Source organism: Echiichthys vipera (assembly GCF_963691815.1).
Source record: "Echiichthys vipera genome assembly, chromosome: 15".
NCBI lineage: Eukaryota > Metazoa > Chordata > Actinopteri > Perciformes > Trachinidae > Echiichthys > Echiichthys vipera.
Window position 1 is genome coordinate 7,758,352 of NC_139840.1, and position 21,005 is coordinate 7,779,356.

At 41.8% G+C, this 21,005-nt stretch overlaps 3 protein-coding genes across 3 annotated transcripts; 2 read left to right on the forward strand and 1 right to left on the reverse strand.

Annotated features, from left to right (window-relative positions):
- Window positions 1–824: 824 nt before the first annotated feature.
- On the forward strand, window positions 825–5,746 carry pak1ip1 (PAK1 interacting protein 1). Its single transcript, XM_083928724.1, has 10 exons — window positions 825–1,117; window positions 1,980–2,142; window positions 2,550–2,670; window positions 2,792–2,866; window positions 2,960–3,012; window positions 3,107–3,252; window positions 3,424–3,521; window positions 3,749–3,848; window positions 5,107–5,236; window positions 5,442–5,746. The coding sequence occupies exons 1-10, from the start codon at window positions 1,040–1,042 to the stop codon at window positions 5,549–5,551; spliced, it is 1,074 nt and encodes a 357-aa protein (XP_083784850.1). The 5' UTR covers window positions 825–1,039; the 3' UTR covers window positions 5,552–5,746.
- Window positions 5,747–6,894: 1,148 nt separating this feature from the next.
- Window positions 6,895–9,089, forward strand: LOC310957972 (transmembrane protein 14C-like). Its single transcript, XM_083928740.1, has 4 exons — window positions 6,895–7,137; window positions 8,410–8,511; window positions 8,595–8,682; window positions 8,846–9,089. The coding sequence occupies exons 1-4, from the start codon at window positions 7,062–7,064 to the stop codon at window positions 8,904–8,906; spliced, it is 327 nt and encodes a 108-aa protein (XP_083784866.1). The 5' UTR covers window positions 6,895–7,061; the 3' UTR covers window positions 8,907–9,089.
- Window positions 9,090–9,367: 278 nt separating this feature from the next.
- Window positions 9,368–20,243, reverse strand: LOC310957849 (serine/threonine-protein kinase MAK-like; the record flags this gene model as incomplete). The annotated part of the gene is made up of 15 exons (XM_083928583.1): window positions 20,095–20,243; window positions 19,294–19,348; window positions 18,056–18,177; window positions 17,304–17,386; window positions 16,904–17,036; window positions 15,075–15,246; window positions 14,759–14,926; window positions 13,711–14,032; window positions 13,442–13,619; window positions 13,241–13,362; window positions 11,651–11,761; window positions 10,316–10,390; window positions 9,994–10,110; window positions 9,602–9,679; window positions 9,368–9,513 (listed from the first exon to the last, which is right to left on the reverse strand). Exons 1-15 carry the CDS (start codon window positions 20,193–20,195, stop codon window positions 9,368–9,370), a joined length of 1,983 nt encoding a protein of 660 aa, XP_083784709.1. The 5' UTR covers window positions 20,196–20,243.
- Between the last annotated feature and the right edge of the window lie 762 nt (window positions 20,244–21,005).

A 21,005-nucleotide genomic window follows, 5' to 3' on the forward strand; every position in this document is an offset into this window, starting at 1 on the left:
TCTCATCTTCATCCGCTTATCCGGGGTCGGGTCGCGGGGGCAGCAGCTTTAGCAGGGGACCCCAAACTTCCCTTTCCCGGGCCACATTAACCAGCTCTAACTGGGGGATCCCGAGGCGTTCCCAGGCCAGTGTTGAGATATAATCTCTCCACCTAGTCCTGGGTCTTCCCCAAGGCCTCCTCCCAGCTGGACGTGCCTGGAACACCTCCCTAGGGAGGCGCCCAGGGTTCATCCTTACTAGATGATCCTGAACCACCTCAACTGGCTCCTTTCAACGCTAAGGAGCAGCGGCTCTACTCCGAGTTCCTCACGGATGGCTGAACTTCTCACCCTATTTCTAAGGGAGACTCCAGTTCTTTCGGTCATGACCCAGCTTTCATGACCATAGGTGAGGGTAGGAACGAAGATTGACCGGTAGATCGAGAGCTTTGCCTTCCGGCTGCTCCGATTCTCCGGCCAAACTCACGCTCCATCGTCCCCTCACTCGTGAACATGATCCCGAGGTACTTGAACTCCTTCACTTGGGGTAAGGACTCATTCCCTACCTGGAGTAACAATCCACCGGTTTATTAAAAGTTAAAAGGCCATATATTGTGATTTAACACATAAACACATACATTGTCGTTAACCATTTGACCATTTAGTATTTTGATCGTATCAACCCCTGATTTTTCTATCAAACTTCTCAAAATGAGTCTTTCAGTCGTATCATATTTGTCAGGTCCTTCTCTGATGTTGAGGCGTTGACGCGTCACAACACCTGCTTTTATTTTGAAAACCACCACCGGAAAGGAGTAAACTTTTGCTTAAACGCGTCAGCCGCACGCGCACATGTTGTTGTGGAAGTGGGTTTGTCAAAACTAGCTAGTAGACAGTCAAGTTTAACTAGCTTCACCGCGTTTGCGTCGTTTATCGGCTCTTGTGTTCACACGTAGCCTCTGCGCGGCGGTTATCAGCTGTTGCCGCAGGAGAAGCTGACGTCTGACGGGAGAAAGCTGCTGTTAGCCTGCTAGCTTAACTTAGCCCCTGTAGCTACAGCATGGCAGCGCTGCTGGAGCTGATTGCTGGGAGCTACGAGCAGATCGCCTTTGGTTACCGACTGAATACTGATGAGAAGGTAAGTTGCGGTGTTTTATTTTGTAGTTATATATCACAGTTAATCTGCGTTGTATTTTCTTCTCTCTGGTTCTTAAAAACTAAACTGTCACTGAGATTGATGGACAGTTTTTAACAGGACAACAACCTGCGTGTGATACTATAACCAAAAATGTCATGGTCTTCAGTGCCTAACGGTGGGCAGTGTAACCAGGGATCGACCGATATGGATTTTTTAAGGCCGATGCCAATTTTTTTTCATCAGCCTTAGCCGATGACCGATACGGACTGCCGATTTTCTTGAGTAGTTATTGTTTCGTACATGATACAGGTTAACGCGAATAACATGGAACTACGTATGAAACACATCTCATCATTAAAGCTCTTCTGGGCGTGTGCTATGGCATCAGTGCGATGGCAAGGGAAATCTACCCTGCTCCAAGTAGGGAGAGAGGGAGTTGGAAACACACACACACACACACACACACACACACACACACACAGCCAAACCTCTAGTCAGGTGGTCGCTAAATAAAACTCCTAGAACAAGCACAGATCCCTTGAACGTCAGCATTACTTTATCCGATCTATGCATGGTCTGCAAGTGAACTGCAGCGTCTCCAGCTACACTGAGCTGTCTTTGGACGCCCGTCTGTAAATAATGCCGGAAAAAACTGTCGGCGAACACAGAAGCCTGCATCGGTCGATGCCGATACAACGCAAATATCAGCCGATAATATTGTACGCCCAGTGTATCGGCCTATCACTAAGTGTAACCTCTGCTGTCAGTGCATTTGGTGATGTCCAACTCTGTGTGCTTTTCTCCCGGTTTAAGCGTGCAAGTTGTTACAAATAGTCCGTCGTTATTTTTGTTGGTCATGCAGGAGTGGACAGCCAAGGCAGACTTCACACATCACGCTCACACAGCATCCATATCATGTGCAGCAGCCAGTGAGAGGTTTGTCGTCACAGGAAGCAAAGATGAGACCATACAGCTGTACGACATGAAGAAGAGGATCGAACACGGAGCTCTACTGCATCACGATGGTGAGTATCTTCGGTTTCACATCGGGTGAAGTGCGCTGACTGATTCTACAATGTATGATGATGATTTCCACAGATGTCTACAACTTTTCCTTGTCGTACCTTGTCTTGGTTTTTCCGTTTCTTATGATCCAACAATCTCTTAATTTACTTATTTATTTATTTATTTGATTTTGTTGGAATTCAGTAGCGTTCTTCCTTCTCTCTGGTTATTTAATGCCAGTATCTCCGGTTGTTCAGGTTTAAATTGTAGCACATTTATCCAGATGACTTCATTGATTGTCTTAACTTCAGGGACAAGATGTATAAATATCTCGCAAGACTTATTTGCTTTTTACCATTTGTCACACTAAATAAAGACATTAGCTTGTGGTCTGCACACCTGACCTTAACTCTCCTGTATTTCACAGGCAGCGTCACCTGCCTGGAGTTTTACGGGACGTCTCATTTACTAAGTGGAGGAGAGGATGGACTCATATGTGTGTGGAGCACAAAGAAGTGGGAGTGTCTGAAATCCATCAAAGCTCACCAGTAAGCACAGAGAGAGATGCTGCGTATTGCTTGCGCTCGTGTGATTGTTGTCTTGTGTTTTGTTGGCTGGGACGAGTCAAAGTTTAGTAACTTGCTTTATCCTCCCTCCTGTGTTCCTCAGTGGCCATGTCACATCGCTGTCCGTCCATCCATCTGGGAAACTTGCACTTTCAGTTGGGACTGATAAGACTCTCAGGTAAAATTCACAGCTCTGCAATGAAGTCTGTGACGAAGACGATTCATTTATCATGGAATCAAAAATGACTGTTGCGTCTTTTCTCCTTTTAAGAACATGGAATCTAATTAACGGAAGATCAGCTTTCATCAAAAACATAAAACAGAGTAAGCTTCCTTTTGGATACTTGACTCAAGTGCTGTTTCAGTTCTTCCAGAATTATTAGTACGTCTAACCTTTTCTTCTCTATACTTTTAACAGACGCGCACATTGTCAGATGGTCTCCAGATGGGGATAAATACGTGGCTGTGGTGAATAATGAGGTGAACGTCTACGACCTGGAGACGGCCTCTGTGACGGCAACAATCACGAACCCCAAGAGGATCTCAAGTGTTAAGTTCTTGAACGTGAGTTCTGCGACTATGACTGAGAAACTTGCACTAATATTGACGTTTATATGTGATCTGGAGATGTCACGGTTGAGATGACCGGTATCTGCCATTACACCAAGATGTGACAGTACTAAAGCGACGTTAGAATATGTTTAAATGGATGTTGTTATGCTGCTTGTTGTTCAGAACGCCATCCTGGCCGTCGCAGGAGATGATGAAATTGTGAGATTCTGTGACCTGGGAAAAGTGAAATGGTTGTGTGAGTTCAAGGCCCATGAAACCAGGTACATTCACTGTTTGTTTTTGTTTTTTACTTCACGCATAGATCAACCGCCATGCATGTCTGAAAGTCATCACATGCAGGTGTTTTTAAGTATGCATTTAGGTCTTTGGAGAATTACATTTTTTTATTGCTTGAAATTAAAAATGTACACCAATATTGAAAAACAAAAATGTTTCTTTTACAGCGCATGGCATATTGGTGAAAACTGAATATAGCTTTTGATTTCAGAGTGAAAGCGCTCGACAGTTTCATGATGGAGGATTACTGCGTGCTGGTGACGGCTTCAAACGACGGCTTCATCAAAATGTGGAAACAACATCTAAAAGAGGCACGTCTCTAGTGTTATTGTTGAATATTTGAGTGTAAGCCATTTATGTGAAACTTCGAACGAAGAGCAGAACAGTGTATGTATTAAAATAAGTGATAGACCGATACATCGGCCGGCCGATTTAGGCCCATCGTTCTCGGCTGATGCGGGCTGCTGTGTTCACCCGGCATTATTCTCAGACAGGAGTCCACAGGCAGCTCCTTATTGCTGGAGACGCCTTTTTTAAGTTGAATAGATGTTCCTTTTTTTAAATAGAGACTCGTAACATTTGTTATCATCATTGTGTAACTTTTATGATGTAAATTGAGGAAGCAAAAGTTATATTGGCTCCAAATATCTGCTCAAAAAAAATCAGCAGTCCATATCGATCATCGGCTAAGGTTAATGAAAAAAAGAATCAGCATTGGCCCTAAAGAAGAAGAAGAATGACTTTATTTATTCGGGGAAATTGAATTTTTTCACTCTTATTATTAATCATGTTACACACACAGGCCTGAAATACACACATGCACAGACAGGACCTATACATGCAACTAAGGAGAGATGTTGGAGTGAGGGGGTTGTGAGTGACTGGCGCCTCGAGCAGTTAGGGGTTCAGTGCCTTGCTAAACAGCACCTCGGCAGTGCCCAGGAGATGAACTGGCACCTCTCCAGCCACCAGTCCACGCCACATACATGGTCCACACAGGAACTTGAACCAGCGACCTTACGATTCCCAGCCAAGTCACCTATGGACTGAGCTACTGCCGCCCCAACACACTTGTGTCTCCAGTGATCCCAATTTCATGCCGTCTGATGTAAAAATGTTTCATAAAAATTACAAATAAGAAGTCCAGTGTCAGACTCAGTGACACAGAGATATCAGTTGTCAGAAATACACTTCGCAGCAGACTCTGACAACTGGGTGGAGGAAGGGTTTACTTTTACAAAGGCATCAGTTACGTCTGGGCCTTTTCCTTCCTTCCTACCCTCCACTTTTTGTCTCATCGTTTTCCATCCTCATTTCATCGTATCCATATCGGTCGATCCCTAGTTAAAATGTTATTTCCATTAATGATTACCTGTTGAGCTATATCAGCAGAATAATTAAGTTATTTTAAAAGGAATCATTAAAATAAGGTATTCACATATAATTGGATAAGTAGTAAAAATGGCAGACATAAAACCTGTTAGAAGAAGAAAACAAGGATTAGCAGAATGAGACTGTTGTTACCTACCGAGCTGCTGTTGATGTAGAAATGCTGCTGCCGTCCAACAGGAGCTGGAGTCCCCAACTCTCCTCTGGGAAGTGAACACAACGGCCAGACTGACGTGCCTGGCTGTGTGGAAACCTTCATCAGTGCAGCAGGCCGCTGAGGAACCAGCTGCTGAGGCGACAACATCTAAAGGTAGTTGTCCTGCAAACACTTGACTTTTGTTCCACATCATCATCACAATACGGAAGAGATTTGACCTTTAGATTTATGAAAGTATACTGAGGCTGTTGAGTTTCGTCTTCTTTTACCTTTAATGTTGATAGTAATGCACTGCAGGTGGTTCAGCTTCCTCCCACTGGAATTAAATATGGGTGAATCTGTTTGCTTCTGTCCACAGAGCTCACTCAGGAGCTTTCAAAGACAAAGAGAGTCCGAATAGTAGCAGAAGAAGTCGTTCTAGAAGATGAGAGCAAACCCAAAAAGAAGAAAAAAGGTGCTGCAAAATGAAATGGAAAATAACGTGTTTTATTATTCATGGACTGTTTCATATTTGGACTTATTTGGTCACATGCGTGCGCTCTTTGTGCTTCCCACACAGAGGGGATATAACGTACAGCTTTTTGTGAATATATGTGTTGTCAACGCTGAAAATAAGACAATAGGAAAGTAAAACGGGCGACAATAAAAATGTTTTATAATTCATCGACTGCTTTTTATTTTAAGTTTTCAAACGCATTCTCTTTTCTAACAAGTGTGTTTATTAATTTCCACTACAACAAGATAAGATACAGGCGCAGAATGAAACAATCGCAGTACCACTCGTCTTCAATGAGATAGACATCACAGGGCAGAAGCAAGTGTTATTTTTTCCACAGTCCAAAAACATAAACAATCCGTCAACTCCCTTAGAGTGAGAAAAGCATTACAAAATTATATATATAACATTATAAAAGACAGAGTGAAAAACAGACAGACGTATAATAAATACATTGTTACATGGGGCGGTAGTAGCTTAGTCCATAGGTGACTGGGCTGGGAACCGGAGGGTTGCTGGTTCGAGTCCCTGTGTGGACTATGCATGGAGTGTGGACTGGTGGCTGGAGAAGTGCCAGTTCATCTCCTGGGCACTGCCTAGGTGGCAGACACCGAACCCATCTGCTCGGGGCACCGAACCCAACTGCTCGGGGCCCCGGTCACTGGCAGCCCCCTCGCTCTAACATCTCTCCATTAGTTGCATGTATAAAGGTCCTTTCTGTGCGTGTGTGTATTTCGTGCCTGTGTGTGTGTGTACAATGAAAAATAATAGAGTGAAAATTGAATTTCCCCATTCGCGGGACTAATAAAGGAATTCTTCTTCTTACATCTTTTGTTGATGGTTTACACACGGGGAACATGCTTTCCTCCCCTCTAAGAACACTGTAAAAGATCCCCACATACGGTCAAAAATGAGATATTTACCCTTTAACAGGAAGGTGAGTTTTTCCTGTGCAAGTGAAGCTGATCGTCCTGAAGCCAGACACTAATACTTGGTTTGGAAGTAGATTTCCAGGATTTGGCTATAGTGTATCTATAGTGTGTTTGCCTTGTGGCATGGAAAGAATATCAAACAAGCATTTACTCAAAGTTACCAGGGGGAGGCGATAAAGCACAGCTGCTGAATGCATGTTGTGAAGGATATATTTGCTGGAGAGATAGTGATGAGTCGGTTATGAGGCACCACTGTTGTTCTTTGACACTGTTGAAAATCTCATTCAATGAAAAATAATGAAAAACTCTAACATACTTTTATTTTGAAATAAAGCTGTACGACACAGGAAGTGACAACATCAGGTTAACATTCGGAAGTTGCTAAGTACCCAAACTGTTGTCAGTTTAAGCGTGTTTCAAGTAACGTTTTCACTACTTTGTTGTAACGTTAACGTCGCGTTTGGTGTCACACGTTGTTGTTGAGCTGTTGACAAGTTGTGTTAAAGTCCCGGTGCTGCGGATATTCATCACACGGTTCCTGGAGCCCGACATGGCCGCAGACTGGATTGGGTTCAGCTATGCCGCTCTGGTGTCGGCAGGAGGACTCATGGGTTACATGAAAGCAGGTAGAGAGACACACCTACATGTCCTGTGTTTAGATACAACTACAGTGAAGGAGTTACTCACGTTACTTTAGTAAAAGCACCAAAACTACACTGTAAAAACCCAAAACACAACGTTTAGTTAACGTCAGTTGGTTGAGGTGGAGCTGTTTTTGTTTAAATTCTCTCTGTAACTAAGGATTATTTTCTTTTAAGGATGAATCTGCTGATTATTTTCTTCACTAATAATCAATGTATCAGTTAATTGTATAGAATATAATGACTTTAATGATCCCAGACTGGGAAATTATTGTGTAACAGCAGTAGTGGGTCAGCAAATAAACACTTTGTACATAACATACATAGAATCAAATATATACATAGTGTATATATACAGTGCACAGGGTGCCATAAACAATAATATATACATCAAAATATGCAAAATATACCTAACAGTAATAATATATACAAAAAAAAAACGAGAGAGAGAGTTATTATAAAAAGTGATGGATTGTGGCAGGAAAGATTTCCTGTATCTGTTGCTACGACAGCGAAGCTGAAGCAGCCTTTTGGAGAAGGTGCTCCGCTGTCTGACCAGTGTGAGTTGGAGAGGGTGGAGAGGATTATCCATGATGGAGAACAGTTAAGTTTATCGATTTATCCATGATGGAGAACAGTTAAGTTTATCCATTTATCCATGATGGATAACAGTTAAGTTTATCCATTTATCCATGATGGAGAACAGTTAAGTTTATCCATTATCCATTAATTCTATACAAAACTGTTTGGTTTGTATAGTGCCAATAGTGTAGAATACAATATTATTAATTAATAATAAGAAAAAAGGTAAAGCAGCAAATCCACATCTTTGCGAAACTGGAATCATGAAATGTTTCCAACTATTAAGAGAGATTGTTGCAAATTAATTTAGTCAATCAGCTAATTGCAATAATCCTACCTTCATGAGAGTTTTGTTTTGTTGAAACTGAAAAGGAGGCAACACATTGGTGATAGAGACTATGACCCACTGATGACAGTACTGTACTATTAACACATGTGCAGGGTTACAGACTGGGTGTCTGTGGCGACACTCCTGGAAGAGTGTTTCACTTAAACAGAAATTATAAAACCACCAGGACTGAAATGTTAAAGGATTTATTCCGCTATAAGTTTGGGGTGCTGTTGAAGTGAAGTTACATTTGAGAGGTGTTTCTAATATTTATTCTGACATCATTGATATGATTGTGACAGATGGATCCATTTAATTCCCCACTTGACCTGCGTTTTCCCCCACAGGCAGTGTGGCCTCTCTGGCTGCAGGGCTCCTGTTCGGCGTGCTGGCAGCAGTCGGCGCTTATCTGGCATCTCAAAATCCCAAGAATGTCTGGCTTTCACTAGGTGAGCGAGTTTCGCCTGTTGAACTGTCACAGTCCAATTGCATCTTTCACAAACGCAGGGTGATAAAAACGGTTTCCCTGCAGGCACCTCAGGAACTCTGACCGTGGTGATGGGACTGAGATTCCTCCACTCATGGAAGTTTATGCCAGCGGGTTTAATGACCTTAGTGAGGTGAGACACAAGTCCTTCTTTAAGATTTCACTTTCCATCTGAAGGATTCTGGGATAATCATTTACAATATTCAGACATGTGCTTTCATAAACCTGAGACAAATAGAAATGTGTACTTTTCAGTCCTTTTCCAAACGTCCCCTGATATAAATATGTCTTTTCAGTGCGCTGATGCTGGTGAAGATCATCACTGGAATGCAAAAGAAACCACATGCATCCCTCTGAATATACCTGTTCTGTGTGTCTGTACATATTCTTAACATAAAAAAGGGTCATTTGTGCAGCCCACATACTGTTCATTCACAAACATCGCCTCATGGTTTTCTATTACAGTCTGGTTATGTATAAAAAAATGAAATGAAATATTTTTTTAAGAGGAAAAGGTTACAAGAAAAAAATACATTTTTATACAGTTAGGTGATGCTTTTACTTTTAAAATATATCTTGTGCTGTAAAATAATAAATTTGATTAAAAAATATATACATTTTATTCCATTTTCTACTCTATTATTAAAAAAAACTACTAACTAATAACTAATACTAACCCTAGAAGTAATTATTAACTATATTTTATAACGTGGCAAATGTAAAAACAGACGGCAGGAAACACTTCTCTGAAGTCTATCTTTCCTGGCTAAAGTGCAGAGGGACATTTGTCCCATGGTGGCGCAGAGCGGACTGCGATGCTACTGGTGGCCTCCGTATTTGGCAGTCCAGTCCACCCGTCCGTGCACCGGCTGGGTGTTTGTGCTCCTTGGGCATGTGTTCCTGCCCGTAGCGCAGGATCCAGGGATCTGAGGATTCAGAGATCTGCTCCTCCACCCTTCGTATTCTGAGAGATCATCGTGAGGGAGGAGGAAAGAGTGTTTAAGTCAAACGTCAAGCTTCATTTATCATAGGCTGATTTAAAAAACCTTTACCTTCATTTAAGAGCGGCAGTTTCTTTGAGGAGGTCTTGCTCTTGGATGATTTGATTTTGGATTCAACTCTGAGATCAACTAGATTCACAAAAAGAAAGTGGGTGAATATTCAGGTTGGAAGAGTCAGGGTCTGAAAATACTGCTGAAAAAAACCCTGACAGCTCCTTCATCAGCGACGAGCCTCTCAGCCACTTCCATCTTTAAGAACACCTTTCTAACCCCAGGGGGCGCTTTTGTTAAAGTATGATGAAAAGGTTGCTCTTCTAACGCACAGAGAATTAGCTTTGTGATTGGTACCAAGCAACATAGAACCAAGTAACATCTCACGTGACCCATTTTCCATCTTAAAATCAAATCAAATCAAAATAAAAAGCACTCTTGTTTTGACTCACTAGCAGAGGTGCCTCCTATGGGTGCCAGTGTAATCCTCTGTCTAGCTGCTCCTGTTTCAGTCCGAAAAGGTGACAAGTGTGTCTTGTTTGGGTTGTTGCCGTTGCTCATGAAGGAGTCTGGAAAGGACGGTGAGATCCATCACAGGTTATGCATGATCTGCTTAAAACTGTAATCAATAAAGTAAACCCCTCCACTGATGTTTGCTTCATCTTGAAATTTCAACAGTGTCAGTTATCTCTAAACTACAGCAAGGTAGAGGCTCCTCATGAGCCACAAATATCACCACCTGTGATACTGTGAACTGCCCCTAAAGAGAGATACCTTTGGAAAGATCATGATCCTCCAGAGTCTTTTCTTTTGGAGGCTGCTTGTCGGGTACTTTAGGAAGACTAGAGTCTAAAACCACAGCACAACATAGAAAGAAAAGAGGAAATATGAAGTTTACTTTGAGTATTTCCAGTCGATATCTTGGATGGATGTAAGGTATAAATTAGCATTGGCCATGAAACATGAAATGCAATGAATAATATATTTTTCATATACAGCCATACCGTTGCATAGCTGAAACAATTGTAACCCTTCAAAGGTAGAAAAATATGTAATATTGTTTGTTGCAAAGAGATTTACGGTCAGGGCAAGCTGTGAGTGTACTGTGAGAGGGGACCCCCTTTTAACTGCACACCCTTCTTATTAACGCTTATAATAACTTTTAATGCAACAAATTATAACCCACAACTAACTCTCTTTAACAGGGCAAAACAACATGGCACACAACCATTTGTGACACGTAAATCATTTGCAACACTAATAACTGTACATTCAAAAATTTAAACCACTGAACGTCATGTTTTTATAGTCTATGTACTCCTGACAGTAGAATACGGCGCCATCAATCCATAATAAGGTCTAGCCATGGAATAAAGAAACACGATATACTATGTAACTGTATGAAACACAATTTTGGTCATACAACCCAGCACTAACTTCATACTTTAGTATTTCCATTTTATGCTGCTTAATACTTCTACTTCTTTACATTTCAGAGAAATGTTCTACTTTTTACGTCTCTACATTAATTTACAGAAAGAGCAACTAGCTCCATCTCCAACAAGTACATCAGTAATGTGCTTCTTACATATAAATATATACCAGCAATAATGATCCCATACTGTAACAGTAGACACTGACAGTAGACACTAATTTGTTGCTATTACTATTGTATTGTTTTGTTGTTACTATAGCAGTTAGATCATTTATGTTGTGTCACTTACCATTTGTGTCTTGTCTTTGTCTTGTCTAGTCTATGCATGGGATAGTGAGAAACGTAATTTCGATTCCTTGTATGTCTTGTTCATGTGAAGAATTGACATTAAAGCTGACTTTGACTTTTGACTTTGATTATAGGTGCTTTTATTTTGATACTTTGAGTACATTTTGTTGCTAATACCTGTAATACCTAATACCTATACTTCTACAAGAGTTCACTGTAACACCTCAAATCATGTGAATTATTTTGCAATTCACGATGAACTACATTATATAACCACTGTTTGAGTGGCTCTCATCTAATGATCTAACAGATTCTTTTACACTTTGAACTCCTCTTAGACAGAAAAGCACTCTTACCTGTTTCTCTAAACAGGAATCTTCTCTTACCTTTGTTTAGAGGAAACTCCAGCATATGTCCTCTGGTTAAACAGGAGCTGCCCCACAGGTTTCTCCCGGCCACCTGTCCTCCTGCTGACGATTGGTTCTTTGGATTTATGCCTGAAAAAAGAGCTCAGAGTTAACTCACTGTACCTGAGCTCACGCAACACTTTGCCCAGTTCTGATGTCGACTTCTGTCTGTTGATCTTTTATCTTCTTTCGCTGGTTTTAGGCAGATTCTTTTTTTAATCTCACATAATTACTTATTTTTTTGTGTTATTAGCAGTTTTTATCTAAAAGTGTTTGGAGTATAGTTTTGGGCTTCTTTCTGAAACTTAAAGTGTAAATCCGGCGCAAAATCATCTCATGGTCTTTTTCGGCACTAACATACATCAAATAAGCCAACAAGTCTTTCTTTCCGTTTAACAACTAATAATTGAGGCGACGCGTGGTATGGTGGTTAGCACTGTCGCCTCACAGTGAGAGGGTTCCTGATTCAAATCCCGGCTGGGGCCCTTCTGTGTGGAGTTTGCATGCTCTCCCCGTGTCTGTGTGGGTTTTCTCCGGGTTCTCCGGTTCCTCCCACAGTCCAAAGACATGCACGTGTTAGGTTCATTGATGACTCTGAAATTGCCCGTAGGTGTGAGTGGTTGTCTGTGTCTGTTCGTCTCTATGTGTCCTGTGATAGACTTGCGTCCTGTCCAGGGTGGACCCCGCCTCACGCCCGATGTCAGCTGGGATCGGCTCCAGCCCCCCCGCGACCCCGACAGGGACAAGCGGTTGAAGATGAATGAATGAATGAACTATTAATGGCAAAATCCTGGGTTGTTGTTAACCGCCTGACGTGGCTAACAGTGATGAGCTCGAGGCATTAAAAGGTCTTTTTTAACCACTAATACTGCTCAAGATAACAGCAAACCTCTGCAGTAGCATGATAAGAGCCCCTACTTGTAAAACAAAGCACAGATGGGCTCCTTCCTTTTGGACTGACTTTATCGACTTGAATGGACTTTACCATGAGAGGAGCTGGTACCCGGGCCAGATGATAAGTCTTTAAAACACTCTTTCTAATAAACTATTATTGCAGTTTATACACACAAACTTCACAGTTGGCCCCTCCTCTCCAGATTTACTCTCGTTCTAGAACAAACATGGGGTTTCACCTGTCATTATTTGTTTTTTCTCTGTGCTGTGCCCGCTCTCTCTTTCTTTCATAGCTTCCTCTTGGAATGCAGGCTTTTACATGCACGGGGGCTACACATCCAGTGCCCAAAGGTTGATGCCCATAAACGTTCTGAATAAAAAAATTGAAAATTAAGTATATAAAATAAAAAAAATACAGGCAGAGGGCAGGAGCGCTGCCGCTGCCACCACACACTTCTAGTTGGTCATAAATGATGATTGAGAGGGATTACTTTTCTCTTATTTACAAATTGTTTTTTTAGGGAAATCCTACTCACTGTGCCTTTAAGCTACATAATAAAGTAATATATGTAAATACATTTCAATTAAACCCTGCTTTGGGAGGCAGAGGAACTCAGAGGCCAAGGAAATTATGTGTGTGTGATTGTTGTGATACAGAAGATAATAGTTTCTCACCAGGCATGTATCTGGACTGGCGGAGGTAGTGCTGCTTGGCAGACAAGGTGGTGGAGTCCGCTCTGTTCAGCGCGCTGTTGCTCGGCAGCTTTTCTCCCGTGCTGCTCTTTGACTCTGGAAATCTAGACAAAAACGTATTACTGTATTTTTTCACAACTGTGATAAAAGCACATCTTTTACATGAAAACAAAGAGCTCTAACCGACAGCTGTCCAGTGCCCTGTTCTTCAGAGAGCTGATGGCGGGTTTTTTGGAGATGGAAACTCCTGCGTCTGCTTCGTCACCATCGTCCAAGCTGGCTATGGACCTGAAAGACGTCTGGCCCCATCGGCGGCGTCCTGTCCTTACTCCAGTCGTGCTGTTCTCTGCTCCTGAGGGAGCTGCTCTTATAGGCTTCAAAATGAACACACAAAGAAGAAGATTCTGTAAGTTCTGTGATTCTGACAGTGAGAAGTTGTAGCTGAGTGATACCTACAGCCTGCCAGCTCATCGGTTGCCTGTTTTTCACCAGGCTGAGAGGCTCCTGCTGCCCCTCTGTCAGCATGGAGGAACACATAGCTTGTTTTGTGCTTTGCTCCATGTTGTCCTGAGGTAAGAGCATCTGTTGAAGGGGCTGATGGAGAGACTGGCTGCAGGTCTGTGTCCTACTTGGTTCTAGGTCCGCCTTACAGAGGGACAGAGGCTTTGTTTCTGCGGGCGCCTCGGCTATCTTTGCCTGAGCTTTGTGCTGCTCTGAGTACTTCAGAGGAGAACCGAGTGCCTGGCCGACATGGAAGTATGGATACCGTAGAGCCTGGAACACAAACAGTACAGACAAAAGGAAAATATATCCTCAATTCACACTTTTTAATTCATTTTGATGAATTCGATTTTCCACTGGTCATGGCATCAAATGTGTTAACTATAGGAATAATACAGAAAAATATATTATACATTAAATTTAAAAAAAATGAGCCATATCGAAATAAAAGTGCAGAGAAGAACATGGAAATAAGGCAACATGTAATGAAATGAAAAATAGATTCATAAGTATGTGGAGCATGGGCAACTCCTTTTTTGGTAAGTGTTCAAAATTATATTATTATTTGAAGTTTATTTGTCAAGGGAGACAAAAAATACGTGCACCAGAATTAGTAAAAAAAACATTTTTTCCATCTGTAATCCCCCAAAAAAGTAGATACAACAAAATACAGTACACTCTAATAAAATACAGATACTCTATAGGTAGACTTAAAACAACAAAATGCTCACAAAACGGATGATGTGTCTATCTCACTTTGAATGAAGTCAGTGGACGTCCCTCGCCTCAGTTGTACACAGATATTAAGTATCTGCCAATGTAAGCTAATTGATTCCCACTTGGGCCACTCAGGCTAAAAATAGATGCACTCAAGGTTCTCAAGGAGCTCAGGATAAAAGCATTCACCAAAGGAGCTCAACATTCGTCAGTCGTCGTCACTGTAATATTTTCGTTTATTTCAACCGTTCTATGTTCAAACTTAATGGCTTTTAAATGTACCCGAGCAGCACTTGGTCTTTTCTCAGGGTCCCACTGCAGCATGTCTGTCATCAGTGTGATCGCGTCTCTGCTGGCGTTGGGGATCAGGGATCTGAGGCTGGTGGGGACACACTTTGGGAAGCGGAAGTTCATGGACGTGGCCAGGTTGTAGCCCTCGGGCCAGTCTGACTGATGTGGTGAGAGACAAGAGAAAACAACAAGGCCTCACGAAAACTTCACAACAAAAGAAATGAGATTAAATAGTTTGATCACAGAATGACACGGGCCCAAGCAGAGAGGGCGCCACAGCATGTGACACTTTACTGTGATGGTTCACCTTCTTCAGCGTTCCCAGCACCTGACAGATCTTGAAGATCTCGTCCACCTCGCTGTTGCCAGGGAACAGTGGTCTGAGTGTGTAGAGCTCCGCCATGATGCATCCTACGGCCCAGATGTCGATAGGTGAGCTGTAGGAGTTTGACTTTAGCAGAACTTCAGGGGCGCGGTACCTGTCAGAACACAACGGAAAGATATTTATAGATTGATTAAGCTCTACTCTTGCTTAAGTTCCTCTTTTGTTATTATTCTTTTTTCTATTTCATTTCATTTTATCTTACACAGAATGAATATTTGTGTCTCTTACTAGAAACTAATGATTGTTAATTAAAGGGTCAGTTCACCCAAATAACAAAACAGTGTATGTTTTCACTTCCCCCCTGTTGTGTCTAGCCATATAGATAGTGTAGGTTTGATTCACCCAGGTTTGAAGTCGTCTGGCTCTGAGATATCTGCTATCGCCCCAATACAATGGAGGTATTTTTTTATTTATGACGCTCACAGAACAAAAACATTTTACACTTAATATTTAACAAATTCAGTGGCATCTCTTTCCAAACACCATGAAGAAAGACCAAAGAATGTTCTAAATGAAAATGGTCACATGGCATTAAAACCCGGGCAGCTACAACCAAAGCTGTCTGCATGGCTTGTTGCGTGAAAAAACCTATTACGATAGAACCATATGACATATTTGACTGAATGCATGAATACATTTGACATTTTCGTCATGCCAAAGTTTCACAGATCGCACTCTTTTTCTTTACTGCTGCTGCCCGTATAGAGCATGTATGGTTGAATGCATTACACATACAATTTGGACATACTACTTAGGACATTACTCATAACATTGCACCTTGAACTTTGACCCTCTTGCTCATATACGCTGTGCAAAGGATTGTGGGTCTGAATAGCTAGAAAAGCATGCTGGCTTGTAATCTGCAAAATCCCACCAGACGTAGTAAGACATCCTGGTCATTTTTGCATACTGCATTTGACATAGAATGTATTGGGACATACTATATATTTATCTGGCAAACTAAATAGTGTCATATCATGGGTACTGGAACACATATAGCGTTTTTTCCCTTGTTTTTCTTATGTTTTTCCCCCTTCCCTTGTGTCTCCTGTCTATTGTTTCACCTGCTCCAAGTTGAACTCCTGCAACCAGCTCTCCCCTTCCTCTTAACCAAATCGTTCAGTCAGTTACTGTGCAAGCTTAATATTTATCTTTGCCTTTGCCTAGTGCTGTTTTTTCCCCCCTCTGTGCTTCAGGATCATCCTCACAACTTCTTCAGTCATCTCTGCAACTCATGTCATACTTGACACTCCACGCAACCACCTCCTCGTTCATTCCACCTCCCCATTCCCCTTGCAATCAATCTGTTAATCTTCATCTGCATCATTGTCAGTGTCCTGCATTTGGGTCCAACCTCCGTCACTAAACTACAACACAAAGCTGTGAATCCCAGATCAGATAATAATATAAATTTATCAGAATGTTGGGACAGCCAGTCACACAGTGGTTAGAGCAGTCGCCCCATGTAGAGGCTGAAGGTCCTCGAGGCAGCGGCTGCGGGTTCAACTCCGACCTGCTGCCCTCTGCTGCATGTCCCCCCCCCCTCTCTCTCACCCCCCTTCCTGTCTGTCCTCTCAAATAAAAGGCTTGAAAGTTGCAAAAAAAATTAAATCTTTAAAAAGCAAAAAATTATCAGAATGTTATTATGTAGTATAAATAGAGGACATCAGCCAACTGGGCCCTAATAATCTCAAAGTTCATCTTCAGAACAGACTTGTATATTGCCTTGATTGTAGATAAATGAGTCTCACCATCTTGTGGACACATAATCGGTGTAAGGTGGCTGTGAGCGTATTTCTCTTGCTAGTCCAAAATCAGCAATCTTAACCAGCTCTGGGCCCATGCAGAGCAAGTTCTCCGGTTTCATATCACGGTGGAAATACCCTGAAAAACATGAGACAGTTAAGTAAACCTGTTCTGATACTGATGTTTGTCTAGATTTGCATAATTTTCACCAATAAAGTTATTGCCTCTAAGTTTCTACAGCTATTACAACAACCACTAATACTTCTAATAATGACACGACTCTCTATTAATCTGAGTTAAAACATCGCTGAAAAAAAAAAGATGCTTTAACCTGACAAAGCACAGTCAAGCCAAGCCCTTAAGGAAGTGGGAAAGGAAAAGCCAAAGACAGCAGGAGTCTCTTACCGTGCTTATGCACAAATGCTAAGCCAGACAATACTTGGAACAGAATGTTCCTTATCTCATTTTCAGGAAACATCTTATCTTCCCTGGCAGCAGCAAAAAGTGGTAAAAGACAAAAGAAAGAAAGAGGAGATAAAGAAAATATCTCTGCAGTATGCAAACATTCATGCCTTATTGAAGTGGGAATGACATCAGCAGCCTCTAGCACTAAAACGAGTGCTGATAGAAAGGAAAGCTGTTGAGTTAAGCTTTGATACCACTCACACCTCCTCTTCTCACAGAAGTGAGTCATTTTTGGCTGGACAAAATCCTCATGTCTTATCAACCGTCCCGCATTCTTTTCATTCCTCAGGTTTAGATATGTTTTCTTTTTATCAAATCATTAACTATTTATACCAGGACAATGCTGACAACTTGATAACACACCATTCTATAAGACAGGAAAGACAGCAGAGTCAGTTTTACTTCAGGTTGTACTGAAAGGCCTTGCTGAAGTCACCTACCATGTTTATGAATAAAGGACAGTCCCTGTAATATCTGAAATGTCATATTTCTGGCGACTGACTCAGGGAGCAACTTGTTTCTGCAAAAACGACACATAATGACTCAATCTGCCCAAAGTAATTCTCACATTCCCAATGTTAATTCAAAATCACACTGCAGAATTATACCACAAAAATAATTCTGTAAAGATCTGGTAAGAGGCTGTAATACAGGAAAAGCATGTGTAAGTCCACTGCTCAGTGCGTTCTTACCTTTCTTTCATGAGCTGATAGAGGTTTTCTTTCATGTACTCAAAGACAAAGTAGAGGTAGTCGTTTTCTCTGATGACCTCCCTCAGTTTCACTACATTGGCATGGTTCAGCTTCTTTAGTGACTGACAACACAAAGTATTTAGGAAACGCATACAATAGAGTCATTCATAATCTGCTCATTATTTATAATAGATTGCCTCAAATGCCTCAACACAGTGTGTGAAAGCAGCTTTTTCACTCATCTCCAAAAGGCTGCTGTACAAAAAACACTTAATGCCACGAATGGTTTGAGTTACCTAAATAGTTTCACACTTTCACATCTTTGTCAGTGTGTTTTCATACACAGTCTCAGGTCGTGTCATTAATCACTTTTTCACTCACTTTATCAGTGGATCGAGATTGTTATTTATCATCCAGTGCAACAGAATTTAAAACGACAGGAGGGGACATCTTCCTTGTTTACTTTTGCCAAACAAAGCTAAGACTAGAGTTAGGCCTAGAACTAATGCTCATTTATAACAAACTCTTCAATGATATGTTAATATACCTGTTATTTATATGGTATTTATAACATTGATTGGACCTTTAACAAGTATACAACAAAATTCATATATATATATATATATATATATATAGTATATATTGCTGTTGTAATTCTCAACTCTCATCTCTCATCGTCAACGGCTTATCCAGGGTCGGGGCGCGGGGGTAGCAGCTTTAGCAGGGGACCCCAAACTTCCCTTTCCCGGGCCACATTAATCAGCTCTAACTGGGGGATCCCGAGGCGTTCCCAGGCCAGTGTGGAGATATAATGTCTCCACCTGGTCCTGGGTCTTCCTCGAGGTCTCCTCCCAGCTGGACGTGCCTGGAACACCTCCCTGGGGAGGCGCCCAGGGTTCATCCTTACTAGATGACCGAACCACCTCAACTGGCTCCTTTCAACGCAAAGGAGCAGCGGCTCTACTCCGAGTTCCTCACGGATGGCTGAACTTCTCACCCTCTCTCTAAGGGAGACTCCAGCCCCCCTCCTGAAAAAAACCATTTCGGCCGCTTTAGAATTGCTCTATTTGATTACTGTAATATATGGATGTTGCCGAAACACGAGCCGGGTTTTCCGTGCTGAAATATTGTTGGTTTTAAAATGATAATACTGACAAACATTATTTGCATGCATACTGTATCTAAAAGGTGCTGTATCAACCAGAGGAGATTTCTTGTCTGGCTATAATAATTCTCACCTTCACCTCTCGTAGATTCAAACACTCATCCCAAGAATAAAACTTCCTCTTCATCCTGTTGGGGACAAAACAGAGTTGCTTTACTGTAGGTGTTAGTGTTGACATTTTAACTGCTCTAACAACTGTGCCACCGGCCGCCCCACTGTATAATACTTTTGAGAGATTTCTTTACGGTGATTATGGGCTCCAAAAAATGTTTGCATCACTTATATACCCGTAATAGTGGTAAAAACAGCATCCTGGGCTCAATTACTATATGTATATGTACTTTATTGAAATGTCTTACATGCGTAACCCGTTTTAACCTTTCGTCCTTCTTTCTTCCCATACTTCAGTGGCAACACTATGCGGTGTACTTTCACTCCTTTCACTGTCATCAGTAGTATCAGCTTGCACGATAAGCTTACATTTACAAACAGTGCCTGAAGGAGCCTCGTGAAACATTCATTATTCATTTCTTGCCATCTTAAATGGCTCATTCTTAAATTGTGGTCTACTGACAAGGATGTTATGACATGATATAGTGACAATACTACTGCTACTTATGCTACTTATAATAATACTTAGAGCAAAAGTGTCTGTGCCTCTGTTGAGCTTCAAAATTATCCTAAACCTTGTCACTCCAGGAGCTTATTTACCCTAATATTCCTACACATGATACACACTGAGGCTAAACATTTAACTACAACTTTTTTTTTGAGTTTGGAGCCGTGAAGCACCTTGCCTCAGGGTTTAATCAGCTTAATGCTTTAATACAAAACAACAGTATGCCCCTGGCATGTTTACTGGGGCTACACTCACCTCTTTATGGCCACCAGCTCCCCAGTGTCATTGGTCTTTCCCAGGAGCACGCTGCCATACGTGCCGTCCCCCAACTGCTGCAGCGTGGTGTAACGGTTCATCGTCCACAGAGAGCCCTGCCTCTCCTTCACTGAGGAGCCTTGAAAGTCCCACACAGTCCAACAGTTGGTCATTGTACACACAGTAACATCCCTCCACAGATCAGCGGCCCTCAACGCCGCTCTGTCCTGCTGCCACTGTGAGTCTACTCAGAGGCTTCTACTCTAGAAACACAGAAATAAAACATGAGCACTTTTACCTTTCTCCCTGCAGATTGGTGATGAAGGAAGGTGGAGGTTTACCTGGTGAGTGAGAGTGGAAAAGTAAAGCCGTCTCGGTCCTGCCTGTTGCTCTGTGTCTCTCCCATATCCAAAGATAAGCCTTGACGGCAGACAGAGGAAGGGTGATCCCCTGCGTGGGGTCAGTGGATTAGAGTTGACATGTGATTAAGAAAGAGTGCCAGGAAACAGGCTCACGGGAGAACTTGGAGACGTGGTTTACCTCAAGTAAATTTGAAAACTTGACGCATGGTGATACATTTTATAAGGTAATTTGTGTGAATGTCATTTGAAACAATTTAAGCGCCATATGGAGGATGTTTTTGACCAGAGAACCATGAACTGGCTGTCGACAATGATGCTTGCCTCCTGCTTTTCTTTTATGACCAATTAACCCACATTTTGCAGTGGGCAGGACCTGAGAGTACACTGGCCAGACTTGAACAAATAAGGTCCGGTGTATTTACAAATGACATAATCCTAGGTTAAAGGAGTCAAACTAGTTCAAGAGTAGACTAGTTAGGATTAAACGCTGTAACATATGGGCTTATTAATAGTTAATAGAACATATATTCCATGCCTACAGCAATTCAC

Bases quoted from the DNA above. Each gene is read 5' to 3' on its own strand.
- LOC310957972 (XM_083928740.1), top strand. From the start codon at position 7,062: ATGGCCGCAGACTGGATTGGGTTCAGCTATGCCGCTCTGGTGTCGGCA. The intron at 8,512-8,594 runs GTGAGCGAGTTT...GTTTCCCTGCAG, and splicing joins GAATGTCTGGCTTTCACTAG to GCACCTCAGGAACTCTGACC. The intron at 8,683-8,845 runs GTGAGACACAAG...ATGTCTTTTCAG, and splicing joins GGTTTAATGACCTTAGTGAG to TGCGCTGATGCTGGTGAAGA.
- pak1ip1 (XM_083928724.1), top strand. From the start codon at position 1,040: ATGGCAGCGCTGCTGGAGCTGATTGCTGGGAGCTACGAGCAGATCGCC. The intron at 1,118-1,979 runs GTAAGTTGCGGT...TTGGTCATGCAG, and splicing joins GACTGAATACTGATGAGAAG to GAGTGGACAGCCAAGGCAGA. The intron at 3,522-3,748 runs GTACATTCACTG...TTTTGATTTCAG, and splicing joins TTCAAGGCCCATGAAACCAG to AGTGAAAGCGCTCGACAGTT.